Source organism: Diadema setosum, chromosome 2, assembly GCF_964275005.1.
Source record: "Diadema setosum chromosome 2, eeDiaSeto1, whole genome shotgun sequence".
In the NCBI taxonomy this organism is placed as follows: Eukaryota; Metazoa; Echinodermata; class Echinoidea; order Diadematoida; family Diadematidae; genus Diadema; species Diadema setosum.
In genome coordinates this window covers 1,594,322-1,619,646 of record NC_092686.1, presented here as the reverse complement: position 1 = coordinate 1,619,646, position 25,325 = coordinate 1,594,322, and the positions used below count along the sequence as shown (strand labels likewise).

General features: G+C 39.0%; 1 protein-coding gene across 2 annotated transcripts; it reads left to right on the top strand.

The window, feature by feature from the left end:
• The first annotated feature begins 619 nt into the window (after positions 1 to 619).
• Positions 620 to 23,639, top strand: LOC140246126 (orphan steroid hormone receptor 2). Of its 2 annotated transcripts, none has more exons than XM_072325566.1 (12): positions 620 to 684; positions 1,788 to 1,832; positions 3,571 to 3,744; positions 4,362 to 4,605; positions 6,404 to 6,583; positions 9,303 to 9,452; positions 10,207 to 10,403; positions 12,115 to 12,260; positions 12,850 to 13,071; positions 15,806 to 15,945; positions 16,892 to 17,029; positions 19,114 to 23,639. In XM_072325566.1, the coding sequence occupies exons 3-12, from the start codon at positions 3,604 to 3,606 to the stop codon at positions 19,413 to 19,415; spliced, it is 1,860 nt and encodes a 619-aa protein (XP_072181667.1). In that variant the 5' UTR covers positions 620 to 684; positions 1,788 to 1,832; positions 3,571 to 3,603; the 3' UTR covers positions 19,416 to 23,639. The 2 variants fall into 2 exon arrangements, with proteins under 2 accessions (XP_072181667.1, XP_072181666.1); XM_072325565.1 differs by having other exon boundaries at positions 9,300 to 9,452.
• Positions 23,640 to 25,325: the final 1,686 nt, after the last annotated feature.

Below are 25,325 nucleotides of genomic sequence, written 5' to 3'. Positions count from 1 at the left end.
GTCGCATATAAATGTTTGAAAGCATTTCGGGGAACATTTTGTCGCTAGCGGTCGGGCCCGTATGCCATCCGTACGCTAGGTGCAAATGGATGAGGTGATCTAACACACCCTCCTGCAAGACACGGAGATCAAGCGAGGTCACACTTTTGATGTTTACTTGTGCACTTCCAGTAATGTGAAGTTACTGTGCAGCCAACAGTCACGGGCAGAGCTGTGCAATGTATGCGGTAATTGCATCAATTTTTCCCTCTTTATCATGACTAAAAGCATTGTCACTCCAAAATGGAAATGCATTTTTAGAGTTGAAATGTCTTTTTCCAGCATGTAACAACTACTGAGAAAATCTAAAAAACTGATATGTGTAGTTTGGAGATAGAGAAAGTGCTCCATGTTTTTCGTGTACAATCATGATAGAGCTCGCGCTGTGCACTTGTACAGCATTGTCAGCACATTGTAACAGAAATTAAATAGCGCTGCTGCCGTTTGATGTTTTACAGTTATATGCGATAGGGAGAATTGAACACGCAGTGAATATGTTAGTGTGGGTGTGTGTACGTGTGTAGGTGTGTGATGTAGAGTATCGTGACTAATATCTGGCATTTGTTTGATTTTCAGGTGGCTGAGGTTCAGGTGGAAGAGGTGCAGCAAATTGATGGGGGTGACATCGAGCATGGGGAGGAAGAGGTAATATACCCTCTTATCATCCCACCCTATTTGTATCACTTTCATCTCATGAATTACAATGGCAAACAAAAGCGAGAGTCTATATTGGAAGCCATCTATCCCTTTTTGTATTGTTGTTGATCTTTTAAATAGCTGATGATTCTTGTTCATCCTGCTCTGTGCACATTTCCCAAAGGATTAGTTGATGTATGGTGGTCATCTTATGAGAAGAGTTGTGGTGATGTACATGTACACAACATGATCTCCCAATAAGACTGTTCAGACTTTTGCCAATCATTTAAAAGCAAACTACACCTTGCATATCACCATCTGTGACTCCCCAGTGGCTCTGTGTTTTTCAACGTCCTAACTCCAGGTTGGCACGAACTTGACAAGAAACAGGTTCTCTGAATGTTTTGGTTGAAAACATTCTCACTCGTGCCAGATTGGAGGCTTACAATTATACCAGCATTGGACCTTTGCCAGGCCATCCAGAACGGATGGATATAAGTCAGATTCTCTCAGAGAGAAGGGGGGGGGGGGGGAGGGTTGTTACCAAGTACAGTCCAACCTTTCCAACGAGTTGTGTGGTTACATGAAAACTATCCTGGCTAGAAAAAAGAACATTGTGTAAATGACCCTGCATGTAGCAGTCACTTGTCTGATGCAGCCAGGAACCACTACCTGGTAATCCATTCTCTAAAGGTCAGTCCTGTCCATTGTCAGTACTGTCCATGGTCAGTGTTGTCCATGGTCATGGTGTGGAGAGTCCAGAGAATCCAGGTTGAGCCCTGTCTCATGTTAATCCTCTGTCTACTACCCTGCTTCTCCACTGAAGATAGCTTAGAAAATGAGCAAACCTGCCAATAGTGACTACCTGTATTGAAAGGCCACTGTATTTTGTGAGATACCTACAGGAGTGGTGCTGGAAATACTTGATGTTAGCTTCAGCCTGTGGCAGTTCATCATCAGGTTTTCTGTTGTGGGAAGCAGCTCTGTGGTACATTGTCAATCCTTGATTGCAATCCTTGATCTTTGTTGGCCTCTTTGATCATGTGTTAGATGCATGTACGATGTATTTCCAGTCCATATTTCTGATGAGTGCCTAATTTCCTTTTTTTCAGGTTCATGTTCAGGAAGTTCATGGACTGGATGGTGGAATACAGCAGGTAATTATACCATCCTTTACAGTAGCAACTTTAGAAAATACTAGGATTTTCACAGACTGCATTGGCCTACCATATTTCGACCTGTAAAATGTTCTGATAAAAGTGATTGTGTTCTCTGTACAGTGCATGAACTTTTTAAAGCATCAAGTGTAAGCTTGTTTGACGTCAGATCATTGCCGTGGGAACTAGGTAATACTGCATGGGGAAGCAGTCATTAGCCACTGTTGAAATATGCCAAAGTTGATCATGAGTACATACTACTGGCAATGTTCGTGAAGCACATGACACAGCTGCTGGCATGGATAGTTCAAAGGTCATATAACGGATACTATGAGAGCTGGGTATGAGAGTTTTGGTTTCCTGCCTTTCCTTTTACACCGACATATCATTACTTGGTGTGGTTTGCTGACAAACTGCTCTGTGTTCAGTTAATGAATGACCACTGCTGTTTATAATGTGTTCATGGAATGACTGTACAGACAGTAGAAACATACAGTTGGTCTTTGTTTGCTTGTTTTAGACTACTTACAATGCAATGCCACCATGTTTGGTTTGATTTTCATTAACAACTAGAGAATCACTCTGAGCGCAGACCTCAGCCAAGCAGCTCATTTCCACCTCCATTTCCACTTCCATAGAGATCAGTGATTTCCACCCATACATATGCATGCTGAAAATTGCCTGATTTTCCAATATAGAAGCCTTTTGTTACATCATCAACTTCCAGCTGCACTATGCATCTCGCCCTAGCAGAAATTAGAGCGCACACTTTGGTGGGTGTATGCAAACCTCAGAAAATGCGCCTACCTGCCAAAATATCGAAAACCCTTCATAAAATCCATAAAAATTTCCTGGATCACTACCAAAATTTAATCATCTTGTGTCATTCTCAACCTTTCCTGTAAGTTTATTTTGCACCCGGACAAACAAACAAATGAATAAACAAACAAACAAACAAGCCAAAGCTGATGAAAACATAACCTTCTCCCTTGGCAGAGGTAATAAAATCAGGCAAAAAGAATGGCAGGTCTATCGTCAAGATACTATATGAAATACCAAAGTTACAGAATATCAATTATGTCTTTCACATATTGTGATATTGATTGCCACCGCATACACAAATTATGCAAATTAGTTGAAGAAATGATGTCAGAGACTCACAGTTCTCCTATTCCTTTGGCAGTGCGAATATCACATATCACAGATGCCTGGAATTTTGCAAGTGCAACCCTTTCCCCCAATAAAACTTGGGAATCATTTCAAGGCATTTGCAATGCAACAAATATTTAATGCCACTGGTACCAGTTTTTCTCTTTCAGTCACGCATCAAAAATAGACATTTAGTGCAGTTTTGTGCATAGGTTAATGGAAAACTTGCGAGGCCATATCGCTACCTTTGGTAATTTTAGTATGTGATTCTTTGAATTTATGTGTAGTCATGTTACCATACAACAACAAAGGAATCATTTACATTCCTTGGATGCAACTACTGATTTTATGCAGTCATCATGCAGGGTAGTATATTATATTGCACCAGTGAGAGAGGAATTATTAAAGATTTACATGACCCTCTTGTCTTCCAGAATGTACTAGTACACACTATTTGACATTTGTGTAATCCATTCATTATGCTGTATGATAAAACCTGGCAGCCATGAAATGAATGATTTTAGAATATTGTCATTCTTTTTTTTTAAACCCTTCCATCCTCATCACCCCCCCCCCCCTTTGAATGCAGATCCAAGAAGTACATGGTCTTGACCACACTGGGATGCACCCACAAGTTTTGCAAACTGTCCATCTGCCGACCGGTCAGGTCCAACACATCGCCATGACCAGCATGCCTCAGCAGGTTTTGGGGTCTGTAGCCACGGTAGTCTCGTCCCAGCCCACGCCAGTGGAGGCGTTCAAGGTGCTGTAACAAGACGTCTGTTATGTCCCCTTTGCCCGCCAGCAATAATTGAAGTACCGGTATCAAACAGGCTTCCTGTGTCTCCAATAAAAAGAGAGATGGAAAACATTTCGTATAACTGTTACTAATATTAGTATACTTATTTTTCACAGTACTATTTTAGGAGGAAGGTCCAATTTTATGCCATTTTGGCTTATCACTAAGGTACATTTTCCTCGCATCTTATAAATACTGTAGTTATCATTAAGAGTATATTTCAGACTGTTTCTGTTTTCATTTAGCCAATGCTGTCTAGTATGTGAAATATTCATGTGGTAGAAATGATAGTGGTGGTGATATTGTTAGTGTTGATTTCATCACTAGTGCTGCTGGTGTTTTTGTTGTTTTTATTGTCGTCGTCACCAGCACTAACAACATAATTATTATCATCATCATCATCATTATTATCACAAATATCGTCATCATCATAATCATCTTCATCATTATCATATTCATCATCATTATCATATCATTGTTGTCATCGCCGTCATCAACTTCATCATCATCATCGTCGTCATAATTATTGTCATCATCATCACCATCATTATTGTTATAGTCCTTTAATTCCCATCGTACAGGTGCAACAGGTGCAGATTAATGACCAGACGGTGGAGCAGTTGGTGCGGGTGCAGACGTCGGCTGGAACCACAGTGACCACCATCGATGCAGCCACAGCCGAGAGGCTGGTCAAGCTACGGGAGGAGGACATCATCAAATTCTCGGCGGCCCAGGGCCTGGCCCAGGCCCAGATGATCGCCAAGCCCGGCATGACATCCCCGCGACCCATTGAGCTCTGCGTGGTGTGTGGCGACAAAGCATCAGGTAAAAAACGGCGGCGTGTGGAAATAGATCCTAGCCTGACCCGAAGAACGCAGACTGTCACGGTTAATGATCAGCCACTATGACGTCAAGTATGGTGGATTTACAACTTGGCACATTGCCAGCAAACAAGCCTAGGCATGCTTATGTGCACAGGAACATAGGATGAGACACAAGTGAAGCAAAACTGTTAGTGTTGCTGAATCATCAGCGGCAGCCACTTATTTACCCTATTAATAAGTTGTGTGCCCATGCCCAGGTAGACTTGAGATGGTTTATATTTACACTACTTTGCTTGACTCAGTGACCTTTGATGATACTTTGTTGCCCTAAATGGAGCTCAGACTCATGCAGACAATATGTGGGGGATCACAGTTCTGCTGTGTGTTTTTCTGCTAACAGTCATCAGTTACAGTCATACTTCAACTGTAATATTTTATCAACTGTATGGCATTGTTGTTCTTCATGTAAAGCTGTCATATTTGGTTGATTTCACCATTCTTTACCATCACGTAGGATTAATAACACTTAGATTATTCATGGTGCTCAGAGGAATACATTTTTGAAATATAGTGTGATGCGTACTGTTATACGGATTAGTGTAACCATTTTTCCATGGATAAACATACTGTAAAACAAGGAATGTTGGCGTGCATTTTAATTTTGCGAATTTCGCGAGAGCTAACATTCACAAAATTAAAATGTACCTGAAAGTTCTTATCTACATTGAATGTGAGAGGCAACTCCCGAAAATTTCATGCCGCAAAAAAGGCTGTCGGCTCCAATACATGAAAATTTTATGCCGCACAAATATTGTGTTTTTCAGTAACTATCATACATATCACTAGGAATGTGACAACGTTCACTGCTAACTTATACGAGTGTTACACAAGTCTGCAAAAAAGTCCCCTCAAAGTGCATGGATGGAAGCTCTGAAATTTTGGATTGATTTACCAGTTGTATTGCGACTTGTGCTATTTTTCTCAAAATATGTGATTGATGTTTCAAGGAAAAACACCCTAGAGGTTTGAGATTAAAGAATATAAGATTCATACTCATTAGAAGTGCTGTTATTTTGCTACTGCAACTCCCTCCCTTACTATACATAATTTGCTAAGTTATTGTAGCTGTGCTATTTCTTATTGCCGCAAGTTTTGTTCATTCTTTTATGTTGGATATTCATCGAAAGGGAACCTATGTGAAGATTGGTGCGTAAGCCAAAAGGATGCCTGTGAGATGTTCACATCATCAGTTTATCTCTATTTTCTATGAAATTAGTACTATTGTCATTGTTTGGGGGAGTCTTGTTCAACTGTGATATTTCATTTTGTTCTTATCTTATGTCCAGTGTTTGTGAAACGTCTTGCAGTGTTGTTTCTATAATTTGCTGTCCTTATTAAAGGCATTATTTACTATTTGCAGATGAATCAAAAACCCACTTTAGTGCTTCAAAATATTTGTAAAGTGTGAGTTATGGATAGAAACGACCAATGCAAAAATGTCAATCATTATAATCAATGTTAAGTTTTCTTAAATATATATAGAATATGAATGTAAGTTATATGATTGTTTCTAGATTAAACCATCTACAGTTATGGTTTAGTAAGAAAAATAGTGATATCTCCTTATGTTTCAGGCTTTATTGTGAAATTTTTATATGGTAGGATGTTTTGTGATACAACTGACCTACGCATATGCATCAAATGTGATAACGTGAACGTTTTTGATATCACTGTTTACAATGGTAAACAATACCTCTAAAGTCAGCTTGCTAACGTTTTAACATTTGTTCACTGTGCAGGTCGCCACTATGGGGCCATCAGCTGCGAAGGCTGCAAAGGTTTCTTCAAGCGCAGCATTCGCAAGCACTTAGGCTACACGTGCCGGGGTAACAAGGACTGTCAGATCATCAAGCACAATCGTAATCGCTGCCAGTACTGTCGCCTCCAGAAGTGCCTAGAACTGGGCATGAAGTCGGACTGTAAGCGCGGGAGAGTAGATCCTCCCTCTTCTTCTTCCAGTAAATTGGCAACATCTTTTCTAACATACCCCCTCCCTCTACCCCTCCCCCATTTCCCATGTATGTACACCCACTGCATGTCTGTATACTGTATGTTTTCTGTGTCTGTGTGTTGGAATGTGCACAAGTGAAATGCCTTCAAATAAGGACCATAGGAAAAAGACTTACAAAGCTTTATAGATGGGAGAGTGTACGTGTGAATGCAGAAGGCCTGCAAACTAGAGACTGAGTGAATTTGCGAGGTCTTCAATTTCTCGTAAGGCATGTAAATTTGTAAAGTACAAACATTCTGGTCCAATTTACTTTGAAAGCATCTCCCTGTTTGTTTGTTTGTATGTGTGTGTGTGTGTGTGTGTGTGTGTCTGTGTGTATGTGGGTATTAAAGTCTGTGTTCATATATTTTGATATGTAAAGTGTATATCTAACAAATTATTCTCACTACAGCCTCAGTGTCCATGACATGAAATGTTCAGCAGATCAGACATAGTTAAGGGCATTTTCATGCATTTCAGGCTAAATACATACACTGCATGTCATTTTCCTCCTCTTTATTTTTTCTGTTCCCAACAGCAACTCTCCTCCATTCACCCATTTTATCCATCATAAATTTATCCATCAAAGTGTTGTATGTTGATTATCTATCCACATCACATTGTACTGGAATCTGACTTTAACCCTGTAGGTGCCCAATCACAATAGCTCAACTTGCCAAACTTTTTTAAGCAGCATTCAGTAATATGTGGCCCGCTACAACAAAAGGATCCTAAAGTCGCTGATGGGTGAGCCGAGAAAATCGAGTTTGAAGTCAGATCACCAAAATCTGTCAAAACGTTCGGATTTCTGTTTTTTAACATAATTTTGTAGTCTAATGTATCTTCTATCATCTGCCGAAATTTCGAAGCGAAATGATCAAAGAAAAGGCCTGAAAATAACATTTTTCTGGGCCATGCTTGGCTCGCCTGTCAGCGACTTTAGGATCCTTTTGTTGTAGCGGGTTACATATGTCTGAGCTTGTCCTAGTTTTGCATTAGCAAACCCACTCACGTGTAGCAATGGGCTTCAGTCCAACAGGAAGGCTATGGGGACACAATGGGGATTTGGGGATTAGGTAATCCCTATTCACTGAAAGTTGGGTTTCAGACATCTGAGCTGGTATGTGAACAAAGCTCTGTTAGGGTTGATTCTCTTTTGGTGTTCACAACCTGACACGTTAGTGGTGCTGGGAGTCACCAACCATAGGTCTGTATAGTCACAAAAGCTGCTGCTCCAGCTAAGCGGACAATAACTAGGATATACCTGTGGTCATTCTTGACCAACAGAGGCTCCACGGTCCAGAAAGAGACAATGGTCCTTGTATGTCTGAAAGCAAGACGATGCATGTCATTGTTGGTACAACTTACCATACCTTCCCAAAGAGTTGCTGGCAGGTTACTTGCTACCAGTATTTTGCAGGTCTGGTGGCTTTGTGTTATGGCCATCTGTCATTTGTGAAGTTGTGTCCCTATACACTGGAGACCTTTTTATCTTCAGACCTCTGCTACTTTCAGGTCTTATCTGTGTTCTGCCAGGTCTTTAGTAAAATCAATGGAATTTGGACTGCAGTTCTGTAATTGAGATGTTGCAAGAACTCATAATTGGTGTATTGATTGATACTGTAATGTTACAATTGTTGCCCAGTGGCAATGCACCAATGTTCAGATTCATGAACTCACATCAAAGATTAACTTCCATTGACATGCAAATTTGAAATTCTGCAGTTTTTGGTCTGTTTTATGAATGAAGCATCACAGGTGTACTTGTCCTCACTACTCTCTACTTTCTATTTGTTACCTTTAACAAACTTTCTACTTTCTATACTATTTATTTGTTACCTTTGGTCATATTTAGTGATTGGTATTAGAGTTATGTTTTCATCAGAGAGTAATGTAATACATCTATCTCATATGATATATGTATATGTCTATATCTTGTCACCTTATCTATTCTATTCACATCAGTTCATCAAATAACCCAAGTAAACTCCATCCATTCATTATAAATGAATATACATCAATGCCGTTTTTAACTGGCGTACTCTCTTTGTGTTCAAGTCTTTGTCAGAGTATGGAACTGTTAAAAGGGAAAAGTATGACTGAAGGAGATGTCATATCATATGAGCTGGAAAGATTTAGGCAAGGCACCTTCCGAGACCCAATTTCTGTTCTGCGTAACACTCATGATTGCTATTCCTGACGACCTTTATCGGTATTGTAAATTTGTGATATGGAAAACTGGAGCAAACACTATCAACCATGCATAAGGAAAATAGTTGCTTTGTGATGTGTCTTTGCATCAACAAAAATGATTTTACGGTGTAATTTCTCTGCCCAATTATATTCAGCACATGGACAAGAAAGCAATATCCATCAATGCAATGACATTTCATCAATTGAACTTATTCCAAGTATGTTAGCTATGTAACATGGTTGTATAAAAGTAATTTGAATGTAAGGATTTTTGAATATGCATAATGCACACCTGTAAAGTTGATTGAATATGCAAAATGCATTCTTGACATTGTGTGTTAGATGACACACATGATGCAGTCATAGTACTATCATCTGTTGGAATCTCTTGGTTTGATCAATGACATCCATAAGTACATCAGCACACTCTTTGCATTGATCTGTCCTTCAAGCAGCGGTGCAGTGCGAGAGGTCTCCCCTGAAGGCGCGGGAAAAGACCACCAGTAACTGTGCGGCTTCGACGGACAAGATCTACATCCGGAAGGACATCCGGAGTCCCCTGGCAGCCACGCCCACGTTCATGACGAGCAGCGTTCTGGCTGGAGGTAAAGTTTGCCACCACTCCTTGCCTGCAAGGTCCAGTTTGCTTCAGAGCCAGAGTCCTTTTTAGCCTTGTTTGAAGGCAGAGGGAAACTATACCCAGTCTTCTTTCTGACTTTGATAGATTTTAGTCAACAATAAAATGTAATTAAAGATTCATGACAATGAGACCGAACACGATTCCTCCCCCCCCCCCCAAATCCGGAAAAAAAAAAATAAATAGAGAGGGAAAATGCAACTTCAGGATATGAAGAATCAGAATGAAAAATTTGGGAGTGTTTACCATGATCACTTGTTTTAACCAGTGCCGTATATAAAGAGAATCTGGACAACTGCTAAATTGGATGCCATGTCTTTGCCCAGCATATTACGCGTTAGAGGGTTAGCTTGTATGCTCAGACGTAATAATGAAAACCTACCAAATAAGGGGTAGTGAACAATGGGCACAGCGTATGAGCACACTTTGGTAACGACATGGCTCCACGAAGATCACGGGACCTGTTTTGACCAATCACAGGCTTCAAAACTCATAAGCCAAAAACCGAGTTGGCCAGACTCTCTTTATGTATGGCACTCGTTTTAACTGCTGTACCGAATGAAAAGCTGTTTGATCGATTTCATATTGTTCACCCGTTCATGGGAGGGACAGCCTTAAGTCGGGTTATTTTTTTTTTCCACTCTCTTGTTGGTGCCCCTGTGGAGTTTATTCAGAGAGACAGCAGAATGAAAGTTTTGTATGTGTGTGTGTCTGGTTTGTAGGTGACGTGAAAAGCCCACAAGGGAACCGGACGGGTCTCTTCGACCAGGGCATCCTACTCAACCTGCAGAGCACCCAGGCGAGTTCGCCAGCAGCGACCACGGACACGACCACGGACCTGAGCACGTTGGCCAGCGTGGTGACGTCACTAGCCAACATGAACAAGAAGACGGAAGAGGGGCCCAGTCAGTCTCAGCAGGTAGGGTTGTGTTGTGGAGGGAAAAATAAAAACAGTGGTATGTGGTACTGGTAACATACAGTCAAACCTGTCTATAGCGGCCACCCAAGGGAGACAAAAAGAAAGTGACCGTTACAGACAGGTGGCCGCTATATACAGGTTATCCAACTTTGTGTGCATTGCCTACATACAAATTATGTATGTATCTTCATTGTGGTTTGACATCTATACGTACTGACATGTACATACACATGTGTGTACGTATGGACATGTGTGTTTCATGCATTGAACATAGCTGGTATTTATGAATTTGTTACACAGTAGCATGTGTACAATCGTGAAGAAAGCTCATTATGACTAAATGAGTGATGAATGCAGCGATGGCGATCACTGAGTGTTGCCCATGAATGGCTGGCATGGCTACAAAGCAGAAAAACATGCTGAATTATCAGCTCGGCTACGGCTCCATCGGGTATATGGCTGCTATAGACAGGATAAAATCTACAGTGGGAAACAAAATTTGTGGCCGCCGGCCGCATTAGACAGATGGCTGCTATACACAGGGTCTTTAACAGGGCTTTTCTCTTGGGGGGATTTTCTCAGTGGCCGCTATAGACAGGTGGCCGCTAAGGCAGGTTTGACTGTACTGCCGAACAGTTGCAGCAGGCATGCTGTATCAGATGAAAGAGGAAACATGGGAACTGGAGACCTTAACAACCAGTTTTGTGTGTTTTGACGACTTCATGATTTCTTTCTACTCTTTACAATAGAAGTTACGTGGCTTCTTCTTTTTAATGCCTCTGCCACGAAGTGTCGCCAGAGGCATTATATTTTCAGGTTGTTTGTCCGTCCTTCCATCCGTAATCAATTTTGAGGACAGCGTAACTTTAAAAACAGTTAGGGGTATCCTAATAACACTTGGCATGATATGTATGTATTCGTGAGTGGACAAAGTTGTGCCTGTCAACTTTTGGGTGCACATGCTCAAGGACAGAGGTATAAGGTCAAGGTCAAGTTTTCAAATTTTACTATTCCCCCCATATCTATGCAATGTCTGCAATGTTGAAACTTAGTGTATACATGTACTACCATATAGGATTATCTAGGGAAAGTGTTGGGCCATGGGATCAAAGGTCCGGTGAAAATGCTATAATTTTACTTTTTACTCCATATCTTGGAAATGGCTCAAGGTATCCTCATGAAACTTGGTACATATGCATGTGCTTCTTAACAATGGTTCTGTTGGGAATTTTTGGGTCTGAGGGTCAGGCGGAGTTTGATTTGAATCCTAATTCCTATATTGATTCAAATGATGGTTCGGAGGTCATGATTCTCCAGAATTATGGAGGAAACAGTCTTGTGTACAGATTGATTTGCAAATCATATTTTAAAATGGAGCTTAAAGTGAGCCTACAACCACTTCTGTTGAAAAAAATATGTGCTCCTCAAATGCTCACACTGTAGTCAAAGCACATGCTATTTGCTGCTCAGGAATAATTGATGGGAACTTGGTAAGAAGCCACACCTCTAAAATTCATAACCACAGAATTATGAAGCAAGCCTTGTGTACGGATGATAATTCTAGTTGTAATTATAATCATGATTGTAATTCAGCATTGCAGTTACACTTCTAGACTGGTGTGAACAGGCCAAAGTTGAGCACGCCTTGTACAGTCTCATTCTCACACTATTGATCTCATGAACTGATGCCAAGGTCGCCTTTCCTTTGCAGATCTATTCTCCGTCGCAAACCTTACAAATAATCTCCAATGGTGAGCAGGAGGTTCAAGGCAGCGAGAGTATGAACGTATCCAAGGCCTTTGACGCATTAACCAAGGCTCTCAACACGTCAGGGGACTCTGACGCAGGCGATCTCAGGTAAGACCAAATTTTTTACAGAGCGGTGGTCGCAAGTGACTCTTGATGGGAGGGATATACTGTAGTTGGATCTGAACCAAACGGAGGCTCCCAACTACCATTTTTCTGTGATGTATTGTCTGTTTTTCCTTCATCAGAAATAAAATGCTTTGTTTTTGAAGTGAAACATTTTTCAGTAAATCTGAGCTAACGATAGCAATAGACTGATCAGCATTTCATGATGTACAGGAGATAGATTATTGCAACATCTTTGACCAAAGTCAAAACCTTTGTAACAGGGGTAGCCAGGTTTGCATTAATTCCTTATCTTTGAAGAGAGATGATACCTCTCTATTATTCTAGCCGACAGAATTACTATCACTGCCAGCAGTTAGTCTGTGAGAATCATTTTGATGTGGACAGAAGCATAGAAGAATTGGGTTAGAAGTGTCAGCTGTATTTTTGTGGAATTAAAAAAAAAGAATTATCTGAAAGGCAATGATTATTGATCAGAATAACCAGATGAGTAATTTGGTTATTCTGATCAATAATCAACCAAATAATGCCTGGTCAGTAAACCTCACATATGTTTCTATGATCTCTCCTGCAGCATTGACCAGTCAACCAATGGTGGCAGTGGGTCATCAGGGGACTCGGACCTGGTCAAGCTGGAAACGCCGATGCTGAGCGACTCCCACATGCAGTTCAAACTGACCACTCCCACCCCCATGCCTCAATTTCTCAATGTGCACTATATCTGTGAGTCGGCCTCACGGCTCCTCTTTCTTTCCATGCACTGGGCGAGAAGCTTGCCAGCATTCCAAGCCTTGAGGTTTGTCATTACCTTCTTAGCCCTCTAACTAGCATAAGACCATGAATGAAAGACTGCCGTAACTTTATTGAATTATGTTGATAATAAATCACAGAAACTCTAATCTGTATATTTTATTGGCATGCAAGAGCTTTGTGATGCTATTTGGCTGAGCTGTACTAGATATTTATGTAAGATATTGAATAAATATCAAATCTATAAAAGATATCAATCTACGGTTCTAATTTGAATTTGACCATCAGAATAAAGAAAAAAGAAATTGAACATTTGTATCCAATGTAGCCCAGAGAAGAAAGCGACTGCTGTTATTTTTGGTTCCTTCTCATCCCTTGTCTATACTTGTCCAAGGCAATTTTTTCTTGTCCATGTGAGTAACACGAAGTAGCTGTATTTTCTCAGTGAGACACTGATTGCTGATTTATTGATTCCCTGAATGCCATGAAACATTTACCATTTTTTATGCCTCCGCCACGAAGTGGTGCCGGAGGCATTATGTTTTCGGGTTGTCCGTCCGTCCGTCTGTCCCTGTCTGTCCGTCCTTCCGTCCGTCCGTCCTTCCGTTCATCCGTAATGAATTTTGTGGACAAGGTAACTATCGAAACCTGTTGAGGTATTCTAATGAAACTTGGCATGTATGTGTATTAGGGGGTGAAGTTGTGCCTATCAACTTTTGGGTGCACTTGCTAAAGGTCAAAAGGTCAAGGTCAAATACATAAAATTTCACTATTTCCACCATATCTATTGAATGCCTTAAGATATTTTCTTGAAACTTAGTGTATACATGTATTACCCAATTAAGATTCTCTGGTGAAAGTTTGGGTCATGAGGTCAAAGGTCAAAGGTCAAAAGGTCAGGGTCAAATACATAAAATTTCACTATTTCTACCATATCTATTGAATGCCTGAAGATATTTTCTTGAAACTTAGTGTATACATGTATTACCCAATTAAGATTCTCTGGTGAAAGTCTGGGTCATGAGGTCAAAGGTCAAAGGTCAAAAGATCAGGGTCAAATACATAAAATTTCACTATTTCCACCATATCTATTGAATGCCTGAAGATATTTTCTTGGAACTTAGTGTATACATGTATTACCGAATTAAGATTCTCTGGTGAAAGTTTGGGTCATGACGTCAAAGGTCAAAGGTCAAAAGGTCAAGTAGAAATATTAAAACTTCTTTTTTTTCTCTGTACCTTGGAAAATTGTTCAAGGTATCTTCATGGAACATAGTATATACATGTACTGACTGGAAGTGATTATCTAGAGAATGTAGGGTTCATGGGGTCAAAGGTCAGGGGTCAAAGGTCAAGTGCAAGACTTCAAAATTTTACTATTGCCCTCATATTTATGCAATGCCAGCAGGGTTATTTTTTTACACTTGGTGTATGCGTGTGTAACCTAATAGAAATTCTCTGGAAAGTTTTTTTTTTTTTCTCTCTTTTTGCCTCAAAGGTCAAAAGGTCAAAGATCAATTGAAAGTGCTGAACTAACTTTTTCCTCCATATCTCGGAAGTGGCTCAAGTTACCTTGAAACTTAGTACATATTATGCATGTTCTACCTGAAAGTAATTATCTCATGAATTTTAGGGTCAAGGGCCAGATGAAAATGGTAACAATTTACTATTCAATTCAGAAATTGCACTTTTTCTCCACACCTGTACCTTGAAAATTACTCAATGCCTAAATGTATGAATGGTTCAAAGTCAAGTTAAAGTCCTTAAATCCCTAGATACATGCTCTCCTATTCATCCAATTAAACCTACGTCAAGGAAGGTGAACATTCAACACATTTGTGACAAACTTGTCATCCCAATATTTTGCCAATTTTGTGAAAATGTAATCACACAGTGTCCACATGTACTATCTAGACCTATTGGGAAAATCATGCATTATGGAGGAGGCATACCAGTCGCCAAAGCGACATTTCTAGTCTGGTATATGGGACACACACTCTTCATAAGAATTCACATAACTTAATTCATATAGATTAAGGCACAAGTCAAATATGATTTTCTCTTTTCTTCTCTCTGCAAAATTATTGAATGAATGATTTTCAAGTTGATGCAAATAAATGTTGTTTGATAAAATATGCTACCAAATGATGTTAAGTGCATACTTGGTTATCGTCATGCTCAACAAACCACTTCCTATGGCTTTGTGTATGTATTATGGGGAAGTTGCTCTGCCCGTATTAAAGGGACTGTACAGTACTGGTTTAGGTGGGGATTCATGTTTTGAACATTCCTAAGTGAGATAATGAGAAACCTCTTCTGAAATATGAAAGAGCATGTAATTCTAAGAAGGATTCAACGTTTATTTTATGATTTTTTTTTTTTTCAAATGGCTGAGATATCCAAAAAAGTGATAATAATAAAAGGCGACAGGCCACGCCTTTTATTAGGATCTCTTTGTTTCACCTTGTTTTTGGATATCTCAGCCATTTCAAAACAGATTTTCATCAAATAAACTTTTGATACCCCTTAGAATTGCATGCTCTTTGACATCTCATAGAGTGGTTTCTGAATATCTCGCAAAACAATAAAAGCTAAATCCTCACCTCGACCAGAACTGTACACACCCTTTAAATTAACCTGTTTATGGTAGTCTTCACATGACTATCTTATCTGTGTCAATAAGTATGCAAATGATGTCTTGAAAAAAGGTTTTGTGTGACACTAGTAATGTAATCGCAATGTGTGCCATAATGTCCTGTGTTGCTACTCCTTCCCTGCAGCGCTGAAACGCATACAACTATGGTGCAAAAGTGCTGGAGTGAGCTGTTCACGTTAGGGTTGGCACAGTGTGCCCAGGCGATGGCGCTGTCTACCATCCTTACAGCCATTGTCAACCACTTACAGACCAGTCTTCAGCAGGGTAAGCTGGTCAAGATGAACTGCATGCTCATTTTGATTGACATCCCTCTCACATAATGTAGCCATGTTGACTATCAGGTGCCTCTATTGAGAAATATGAAACAAAGTTTAATCCAAGATAGGATATTATATACAATGCTGCACACTGCACTGGTCCGACAGTCCCTCAGCAGTAAAAGTTCCTGTCCGACCAGTAACTTTTGCAGGATTGGACCAGTAAAAAAAAAAAAAAAATGGAAAAACTGGGTACCTACTAGTCCGAAAGACATGTCAGACTAGTAGAAAAAATGGGTTAGTGTGCAGCCCTGTTATACAGCTTCTTAAAGTACAGGTAGACTTACTGTTTTGCATGTGTGTATATGAACTTCAGATATTTATACCCCCACATACACAAAGTGTATAAGGGGTATATAGGAATCAGTTGTGTCGTATAATCATTGACTGCTTTGCTCTTCTTTATGTCATTTTTTTTTTCTTTTTAATTGGAGAGCATGGATTTCACATAACTACATGTAATTTTTGTGGGAATGACTACCACTTGCCTTTAGCTGTGTAGATTTTCCTGTGTTACAAAGAAGAAAAAAAAGAAATCTCGTAAATATCTATTAAAAAGATTTTATCCTGTTGCCATAAGCATTGTGAGAAAATACCTGTATAAAGAAAAAGAAATGCATTTTATTTTATTTCTCTGATGACTTCAATTTTCTGACCCATTTACAATGTATATGATAATTCTACGCACTAATTTTACAGAAAAACTATTGTATTTTTTTAACAGTTATTCTTTTAATGTTCTGGAATGTGATAAGTCACTGGTGTCTGGAATTTACTTTTTGGTAGTATGGAGGAATGAAGTGGGAAGTTTTCGTTTAGGGATTGTATAACTGAGCAGTTATCCTGGTGTGTAATGGCTGTGCCCAACATTTCTTCCTTCTCTCGGGGACCAGACAAGCTGTCGGCAGACCGGGTAAAGGCCGTCATGGAACACATCTGGAAGCTGCAGGAGTTTGTGACGACGACAGCCAAGCTGGGAGTGGATCAGACGGAGTTTGCATACCTCAAGACCATTGTCCTTTTTAGCCCAGGTAGGCTTCCTGGAAAAATAGAAGCAGTGGATGTGTTTGAGTGCTTTCTGAAAGCGTACCATACCATCCCTTGCCACACCAAAAGTGGATCATTTCTCGATGTACTCCAAAAACTTGCTGTACAAGATGTTGACATGAGAAGTGTGCACATATATCATAATACAAAGATGGATTCTCTTTGTTAGGAACACGTACATATATGTGTTGTTCGAAGGTTTGCATGGTGAAGTAAATGGGGGAGAAAGATTTGGCGTGACACCATGTGTATGTAGTCCTTAACCGGATCGTTGTTTGGCAGAAGAGCCTTCCCTCTTCATTTCTCCTCTTTCTAGGCTCTTCTGCCAAACAACGATCCGGTTAAGGACTACATATACATGGTGTCACCGCAAATCTTTCTCCCTCACGTACGTATGTATTTATAGCATTTATAAGCACAAGAGGTGAATGACCCCATTTCTACAAAACATGTGACTCCTCGGACTCGAGTCCAAAAATTGATTTGTGAGGCGTGCCATTTTCACATTTTCTCGAACGCTCCCAATTTGGCATGGAACGGAACAGTTTGGTTCACTGTTTATTGTTTGAACAAAGTCAATGGTGGCAGTTTTACCCTTTTTTCATGTCAATTGTGTATTTAAATGAGGCATTTTGTGTGACTTATGCAGATATTGAAATGACAACTCAACCAGATACTGGTAATCTTAACTATGTTGGGTGGTCTGTTCACAAAGTCTCAAATAGCCTCATTTCCATCTTCAAAATAGACACATTCCAGCAGTTGTCCTGCTTGCTTGTGTCATGTTCATATTTGAAACTACAGCCTGTATTAAAAATATGTAATGTAATTATTCAGTTCACTTTTTGCATGTTCTGGTTTGTGTAAATGCTCCTGTTTGGCTCCATTCAGTCCTACAAGGACTCTGAAATATATTGAGATAAATCGTCACTTCTTTCATCTGTCATCACAGGAATTTGAATGCCAGAAAATACAAAAATTGTCCAAATTGCAAACCCATTATTGCTAAAGTTTAATTCCTTTTATGTGGTCTTTGTCCTCTTTGCAATGGTAGTACCCATTTCACCCTAAAAGGGCCGGGGGGGGGGGGGGGGGGGGGGGCCCAAATCCGCCCCCCCTCGACGTTTCGCGCTATAATTCTGTAACGCGAGAAGGCCTCGTCGCGAGGCTTCTTGACTTTCTTCGTTCAAGTCTCGCGCAACTTTTGAGACCAAATTTGCAACGTCCGCGCATACTTTGGCGAAGCCACGCCCATTTTTGTAACGGAATGTCGCCCCAAAACGGGCAGAATTTTGTGATTTTGTGTACATTTCCTATGGAAAACAGTGCTCTGTCATGAAAGTCATAAAAACCTGATTATTTTTACAATTAATCACTTTCATTTATTGATTTTGTGCTAATTATGGTAGAAAAGTGGTCAATGACAATTTCCAATGAAAAAACAAAGAAAAAACAAAAGTTGAAAAACAAAGAAATACATAAGAAATTCTGAAAACAATAAAATACATAAGAATTGAAATGAGTTTTGGAAGTTTTTGTGATGTACAATTGTTGAATATGCTGAAACAGATTTACAGATCAAAAATTAGACTCTCAATGCTTTTAATTAGGCTAAAATATCACCTTGAGCTTAATTTGCATAATTAATTAATTAAAATTAGAAATTGATTGTTTCAAAAAATCTTATGGATAATGTATAAGAAGCCTGATTCTTTATCTTCAGCACAGACATTTGACACATAATGTTACTGTAATATGTTACCTATAAAACATGCCCATCAAGGCTTTTCAGTCAGTGAAGGCAGTGCATATGGTGATAACCAATATTTGAAAAGAATTCAAATACATGTACATGTATTGATAAACCATCTCTGAAACTGTACCTTCTTCTTTCTTTCTTTCTTTCTTCTTCTTCTTCCCCCCCCCCCCAGCACTAAAGACATCTCATTTGATAATGTACTTTATAGATATTGTGAATTTTTATTATTATTATCATTATTGATGCAGAGCTATAATTAGCTTGCTAATGCTCACACTTCCACTATTTCTCTCAATTACTCGTGCACAGATCATCCGGGACTGAGCAATGTACGGCAAATCGAGCGATTCCAGGAACTGGCAGTATCGGAGCTGCGCGATTACGAAGCAAGAAACTACTCGACGAAATTGAACCGCTTTTCCAAACTGCTGCTGCGTCTCCCCACCCTGCGCCTGCTGAGTCCGGCCATCATGGAGGAACTCTTCTTTGCCGGTTTGATCGGAAACGTTCAGATCGACAGCATCATCCCGTACATTCTACGCATGGAGACAGCGGACTACAACACCGCGCAGATAACGGTATCAGCCTCACCGACGTCACTGAGCGGTTGACGAGCCTCCATCTTGGTGAACGATTCTCTGCAGATCAGTGTTCAGATAGAGAAAACTCACAAAGACATGGACTCACTGCTCACTGAACTGCCGGCCATGCCGCATGCCAAGGAGGCGCATCGTGATGCGTCCAGCCTGCAAAACACAGCTCCCACATTCTTGGAGTCACACCAATGCACGCATTGTATTTATATATCTTTACACATAATTATATACATATATCTATTTTCCTTTTTTACAGGACATTCAACTTGTTTTGTTTGTGGTTGTAGCAACCTTTGTAACTGATGACAGAATGGAGAAAGTTGTATACCTACTTGAAGTGCATTACCTTATTGTTGATACATGGAAAGATTGTGAAATTCTCAGTCTTTTTTTTGTACAATTATTCCAGAAGTAAGCTGTTTGTCTATTGAGATATTTTATAGGGTTGAAAGCAGGTTCAATTTTCTAAAGTTAAAAGTGGAACATGATCTTGATGCATGTTCCATTTTTCTAGATAGCTTGTGTGTTATACCATGACTGTTATCAGTGAGTTAGGTTCTCAAAAGATGATTTCACTCATCTTCATAGGACTATGTTTTTTTTCCCCCTAATATTTGGAAGTCATGTTGATAAGATCAGTGTTTTAATGTATTATACTAGAGCAGCTAATTACGACATCTCATTTGCTACACTGAATTTTGACATACCAATGTACTTTCATCACTTTCCTGTATACTATGGCTAGTATGTCATGAAAGTTGCAATGTCATAAGTAAGAAATTGCCAGGATTCCAAAGGAGCAAGAGATGAGAAGGAAAGCCAACTCCATGTTCAACGCATCGTTATTCGACCAGACCAGGGTTACAGTGGATAAGGCGGTGTAAAGTTGCCAGACATGCAAGGACCTGCCTATGCCATTGTAGATGCTGTGTGTCAGTGTCATTCTTCTTTTCTCAGACTGTCATGTGTGTTATGTATGGAATACATCAGTCTGTGCTGTTACCTTTAATAATTTTCTACTTCATACACCACAATTTTGTTTATGTCTCTGCATTGTTGTATTTTCCTCAGCCTATCGTATGTTAGACACAGGGACTCAGTCACTATGTGCTGCCACCTCCGACCGTTGTCTACTTCATACACCGCATACAGATCTTTAAATTTAGTTAAGGTTGTTGGTCTTTCTCTTTTCTTTTAAATTTTCCACGCACATGTCTGAAGGATCAAATTCCAGCTAGGATGCAGACTGTGCCAACAGTCTGTCAGGGAAGAGTTGAATCTTTGCATTTGATCGTGATGTGATGTAAGCAAGATTAGAGTTGCGCTTCTCTGTCGTGAAATAGCGTGCTTCTTGAGGGCTTCAGTAGAGCAAAAAAATCACAGGGAGAAGTAGAGCACATAAGAAGTGCAAACTCATTCATCAACAGTAACATGACGAGTCAGAGAGAAAGTTTTTTTTAAGAACTGGATGCCTTTCAGCTTACTGTGTAGTGACTTTTGCTTTAATTCCATGCAGGGGCAGTGCTTCAAAAAGTAATGTTTACTTTAGTCAAAAGGCAAGAGGCATGCCTGCAGCTCCCTTTAGATATGCTTAGCATCAACATTTGGATGAAATTAGAGATAGCATTGAACTGTTCCTACATTATGGCAATCTCATGAACTCCGTGTGAACTCAAAAGTCAGGAAAATATCCGTAGGCCCAATTGACTGCATAATGAATGCATAAAGTTTTTTCTTCTCTCTGTCTTTAGTGTGCAAGTGAAATGCAGTCGATATTCAGTGATTTTTGTTTGTTTTAGAATAGTTGGAGAGAGAGTCAAGCTAAGCCGATATGCTTCCTGGGGTACAAAGGGAAATGAAAGAGACTCACATTTAGTGTTCATCTGCTAGCCTTGTTGCATAGAAATCCATGGAATTCTAGTTCTTGTCACAACTGTTGTTAGAATACCAGTGAAAGTAATTCTTCAGATCGTAAATTGTATGGATAGAAGGAAAGATGTCAAAAATCATTAACACTCAATTCATGAAACCTGCAAAAAGAAAGAAAAATCTTAATATCAAAGGAATGACATACTGTAAAATGAGGTAATACTGAATTAACACTATTGTATTATGTGTGGAGAGGTAACTTGAAGAGATGTGCAATTATAATCAGGACAGTTTGTTTGTATCAAACACACAAACTGTAGATATGCCATGGCATCAAATGGCAGAGTATTGGTGCAAATCATTCTGCATGTCACAAGTTGCCACTTGTAGGCATTTTTTGTTTCTATTCCAGTTCAAATGTCATGAAACATGCCTTACGTGTTTGGAAGGAAACTTGAAGGATTGAGTGAACTACAAGGAAAGGAATGTAAATAATTATTAGAGCATCAAGAGCTGGACATTTATAGCTCATAGGATGCTGTGGTGTGATGAAGTGCGGTTCAATCTGCGCAAACTTAGCTGTTACACTGTTGGCGCTCCAAAATATCATACGCAGCGTGGTGAACTGGACCAAGACATCAAGCCCCAGGCCATATTATGGACTTGTTGAGGACTGGAAGAAGACCAGAATGCTGTGGACAAACGACCTTCCATCGCAAAGAAAAAAAAAATAAAGTGAATAAGTATAGATAAAATAATTACAGATAGCAGCATTTATAAAGTTTTTTTTTTTATTATCATAATTATTTTTAATAGATATCCATTAGTCTGCACAGATATTTGTAGCGTAGTGAGAAATGGTTAAAAGTGAATGTCTATCTCCTTCAGGTGTTCCTGATCCATGATCACCACATTAAACATTATTCCAGGGGGTGACATGATTGTCAATAATGATGTGCCCATTTGTGAAAAACTTTTCCATAGATGTAATGCATGTCATTATTGTTTCATAATCAGCTCAGAAAACTTGTCAAAGAAGTAGAAAGCTGAGATAAATTTACTTTTAACTGGAAACATAACTTTATTGGAGTATAAGCTAGTACAGTAAATCAAGATGAGGAAATGTCTTCATAGCAAACGTAACTCATAATATTACGCTGATTTTATTTTAATACCTGAAGATCTGACAGGGCATCACATGGTCTTCATGTGTTCTGCTAAAGTTCTGTTTTGTTAATGTAAACTGCTTAGCTGGTAGCCTTACAATAAATGAATACTCATGATAATTGTGCAATCCACCATTCTGAACTAATGGTAGACTGTACACTTTCTCGTGCTCAAAAGCAAAAACAAAATGAATGAATGACAATTTAGTATGACCTGATGAATGAACTGTTTTTCATTTGCTGGCAATGCTCTGCCATTACCATATTACTTTGAAATGGTGCAGGTAACATTGAATGTATCTTCATTTTTCTTAATCAAAATAGGTTGACAACCTTTCTAGCCAGTGTTTTACCTGAATTGTGTAGACACATGTCATGTATAAATGCCCATTTTAGAGACATCCAGGACCTTTGGTTTTCAAAGTATTTTTTCCTTCGCATGACTTTTCAAGTCAAATTTGTCTTACACTGGACTTCTGTACATCCTTCTCTCATTTTGTGAAGAAAAGCAGGTACAGCTGTATGCATTTTGTTCTCTCTCCCTTTAATGTGACAATTCTTGTAAACTAAATGAATTCCAACAATATGTGAACAACAGGGAGGGATACAGTGAGAGAAAAGGCTGGAGTTTGTTAGAAAAAATAAAATCTGTATCTTAATTTCTTATGAACAAATGTTGGAATGAATATGCAAATAAGCATAAACCTCTTTTCAAGGAGGTATGGTCTTGTTTGTCCTGAAGGGGAAAAATTACAATTAAAAGCTATGAATTCTGCTAATTCACTGGAAATAATGTGTGATTGGGACAGAACAATTGATTGTATTTGCAGCTGACAGTGCATTTGGGATTTTGGAGTTGAAAACTGCAAAGATATGTCAATTTTTTTTTTTTGGAAATTTCATGGTTTAATTTAATTTATTATGTGTACCACTGTGGAGCAGTTTTAGCAAGCATGTACATAGCTCATTTCATCTTTGCTTGTTCATGTGTCATTTTTCGTTTCTGTCAGGTTAGAAGTACAGGTCGTGAAGATGTTTTATCAAACTTTGTTCACTTGTGTTTATACAGGTTGTCTATATCTTGTTTTGTGTATGTAAATATTGTTGTTACACAAAATTATGAATGCTGTGAATATATTCTACAAAAAAATAACTGATCATGCAATCTTCTTGTCAGTGGAATAAATGCTTGCTGAAAAAGGAAGACTGTTGCCATGTGTTTCCAGAACAAAAATTAGAAATCAAAAAGTTGTCTATTGCACAAGACGGATTGAGACAAACGTACTTAATGTTTTTTTATGATGAGGTTCTTCGTAGACAAATAAAAGGGAGCTTTATATTTTCACAACGCGGATGTTCAAGGCAAAAAACCTGTTTTGTGCACGCGCAAAACCCCTTATCAAAATTGGTCTTTTTATATCTCGCGTCGTCGGAGGTTTCATGTGTTCTGGGCTATTTTTACATTCGCTCAATTTCTGACACAGAGAGCTACTTGATGCACTGATCATATGGGGGGCATCATTTTTTTTTTTTTCATAGGTGTCCTGGCGTAATATTAAGCTACTTTCCAACACAATGCAGGGAGAGAGCGGCCAATGCAACTGTCCTCTTAAAGGTAGGGAATCCCATTTGCATGCCTCAAATGAAAAGTTGTATAAATACAGTGGTATGTTGAAGAGAGTATCATTTTAGAAACTCCCATAAAGTATTGAAAGTGGAAGGTAACATTTAGTACATTTTTATTGACCATTAGATTTTGAATTGAATTTTTTTCGGGGCTCATCGTAAATTCCAGTACATTTAGTAGGCTACATTGTACCTTTGCAGACCCATGCACTGCATGTGTGTCCATCATGTATATTTTGTGAAAAAAGTTCATCAAAACTTACAAACATTTCTATATACATTCTTGCCACACACTCTATATGTTGTTACATCAGCTCTTATACTTTTAGATTTGTGTTTATAGATAAAAAATACAGAAGACTGCAACAAAAAGGCTTAAGTGTGGCTGACACACAGAACTACTGAGTAGTTGAGTTTTGTGCATTATTCAAATTGTAGATAACTGTTGACTTCCAAATTTCTCAGCAGTGGCCGAAACAAGTCCCCTGAGGTTCATATTTAATGTTTTGCTGCATTTTTTGAGGTCTGTAAAAGGTATCCCCTACCTTTAAACGTCCGCGTAGCAAATCTAAAGCTCCCTAGTGTACATTGCAGAGGGCATTTGTAAGAATTATCCACCCGATATTAACGTTTACTAACACTTAACCAATTACTGTGCATTTTTTGTTTCATTATTGACACAATTGAAACTTCACGGTGGCCATTTTCGCAAGAAAATGCTGTAAGGTCACTTATACTACATGTATATACTATATATACCCAGTATATATACTATATATTTACACCAAAAATGTCTTTTTTTTAGCTTTATGTACTGATTTCTAATAAAAGTCTGATTTCACATATATGTAATGCACAAATTAGCATAAATGATAATTGTTTGAAAAGTCAACTTGACAGTTTTGAAGATTATGTCACAGGCAATCCAACTCTTATCTACTGTAAAACAATTTTTTTTTTTTTTGCAGCATGAAATTTTCGCGAATTGGAACAGACAGCCTGTTTTGCAGCATGAAATTTTCGTGAGTTGCCTCTAACATTCAGTGCATATAGTGCAGACAAGAACTTTCGCATGCATTTTAATTTCGCAAATCTTGACTCTCTCGCAAAATTAAAATGCACACGTACATTCCTCGTTTTACAGTACCTGAATATCGCGGTCTAGTTAGGGTTAAATCACTCTACTTAAACATGTTTCTGATTTGCTTTGAGATAACACATATTCTGACATAGACTCACCATCTTGGCTCTGTTGCATAAAGTT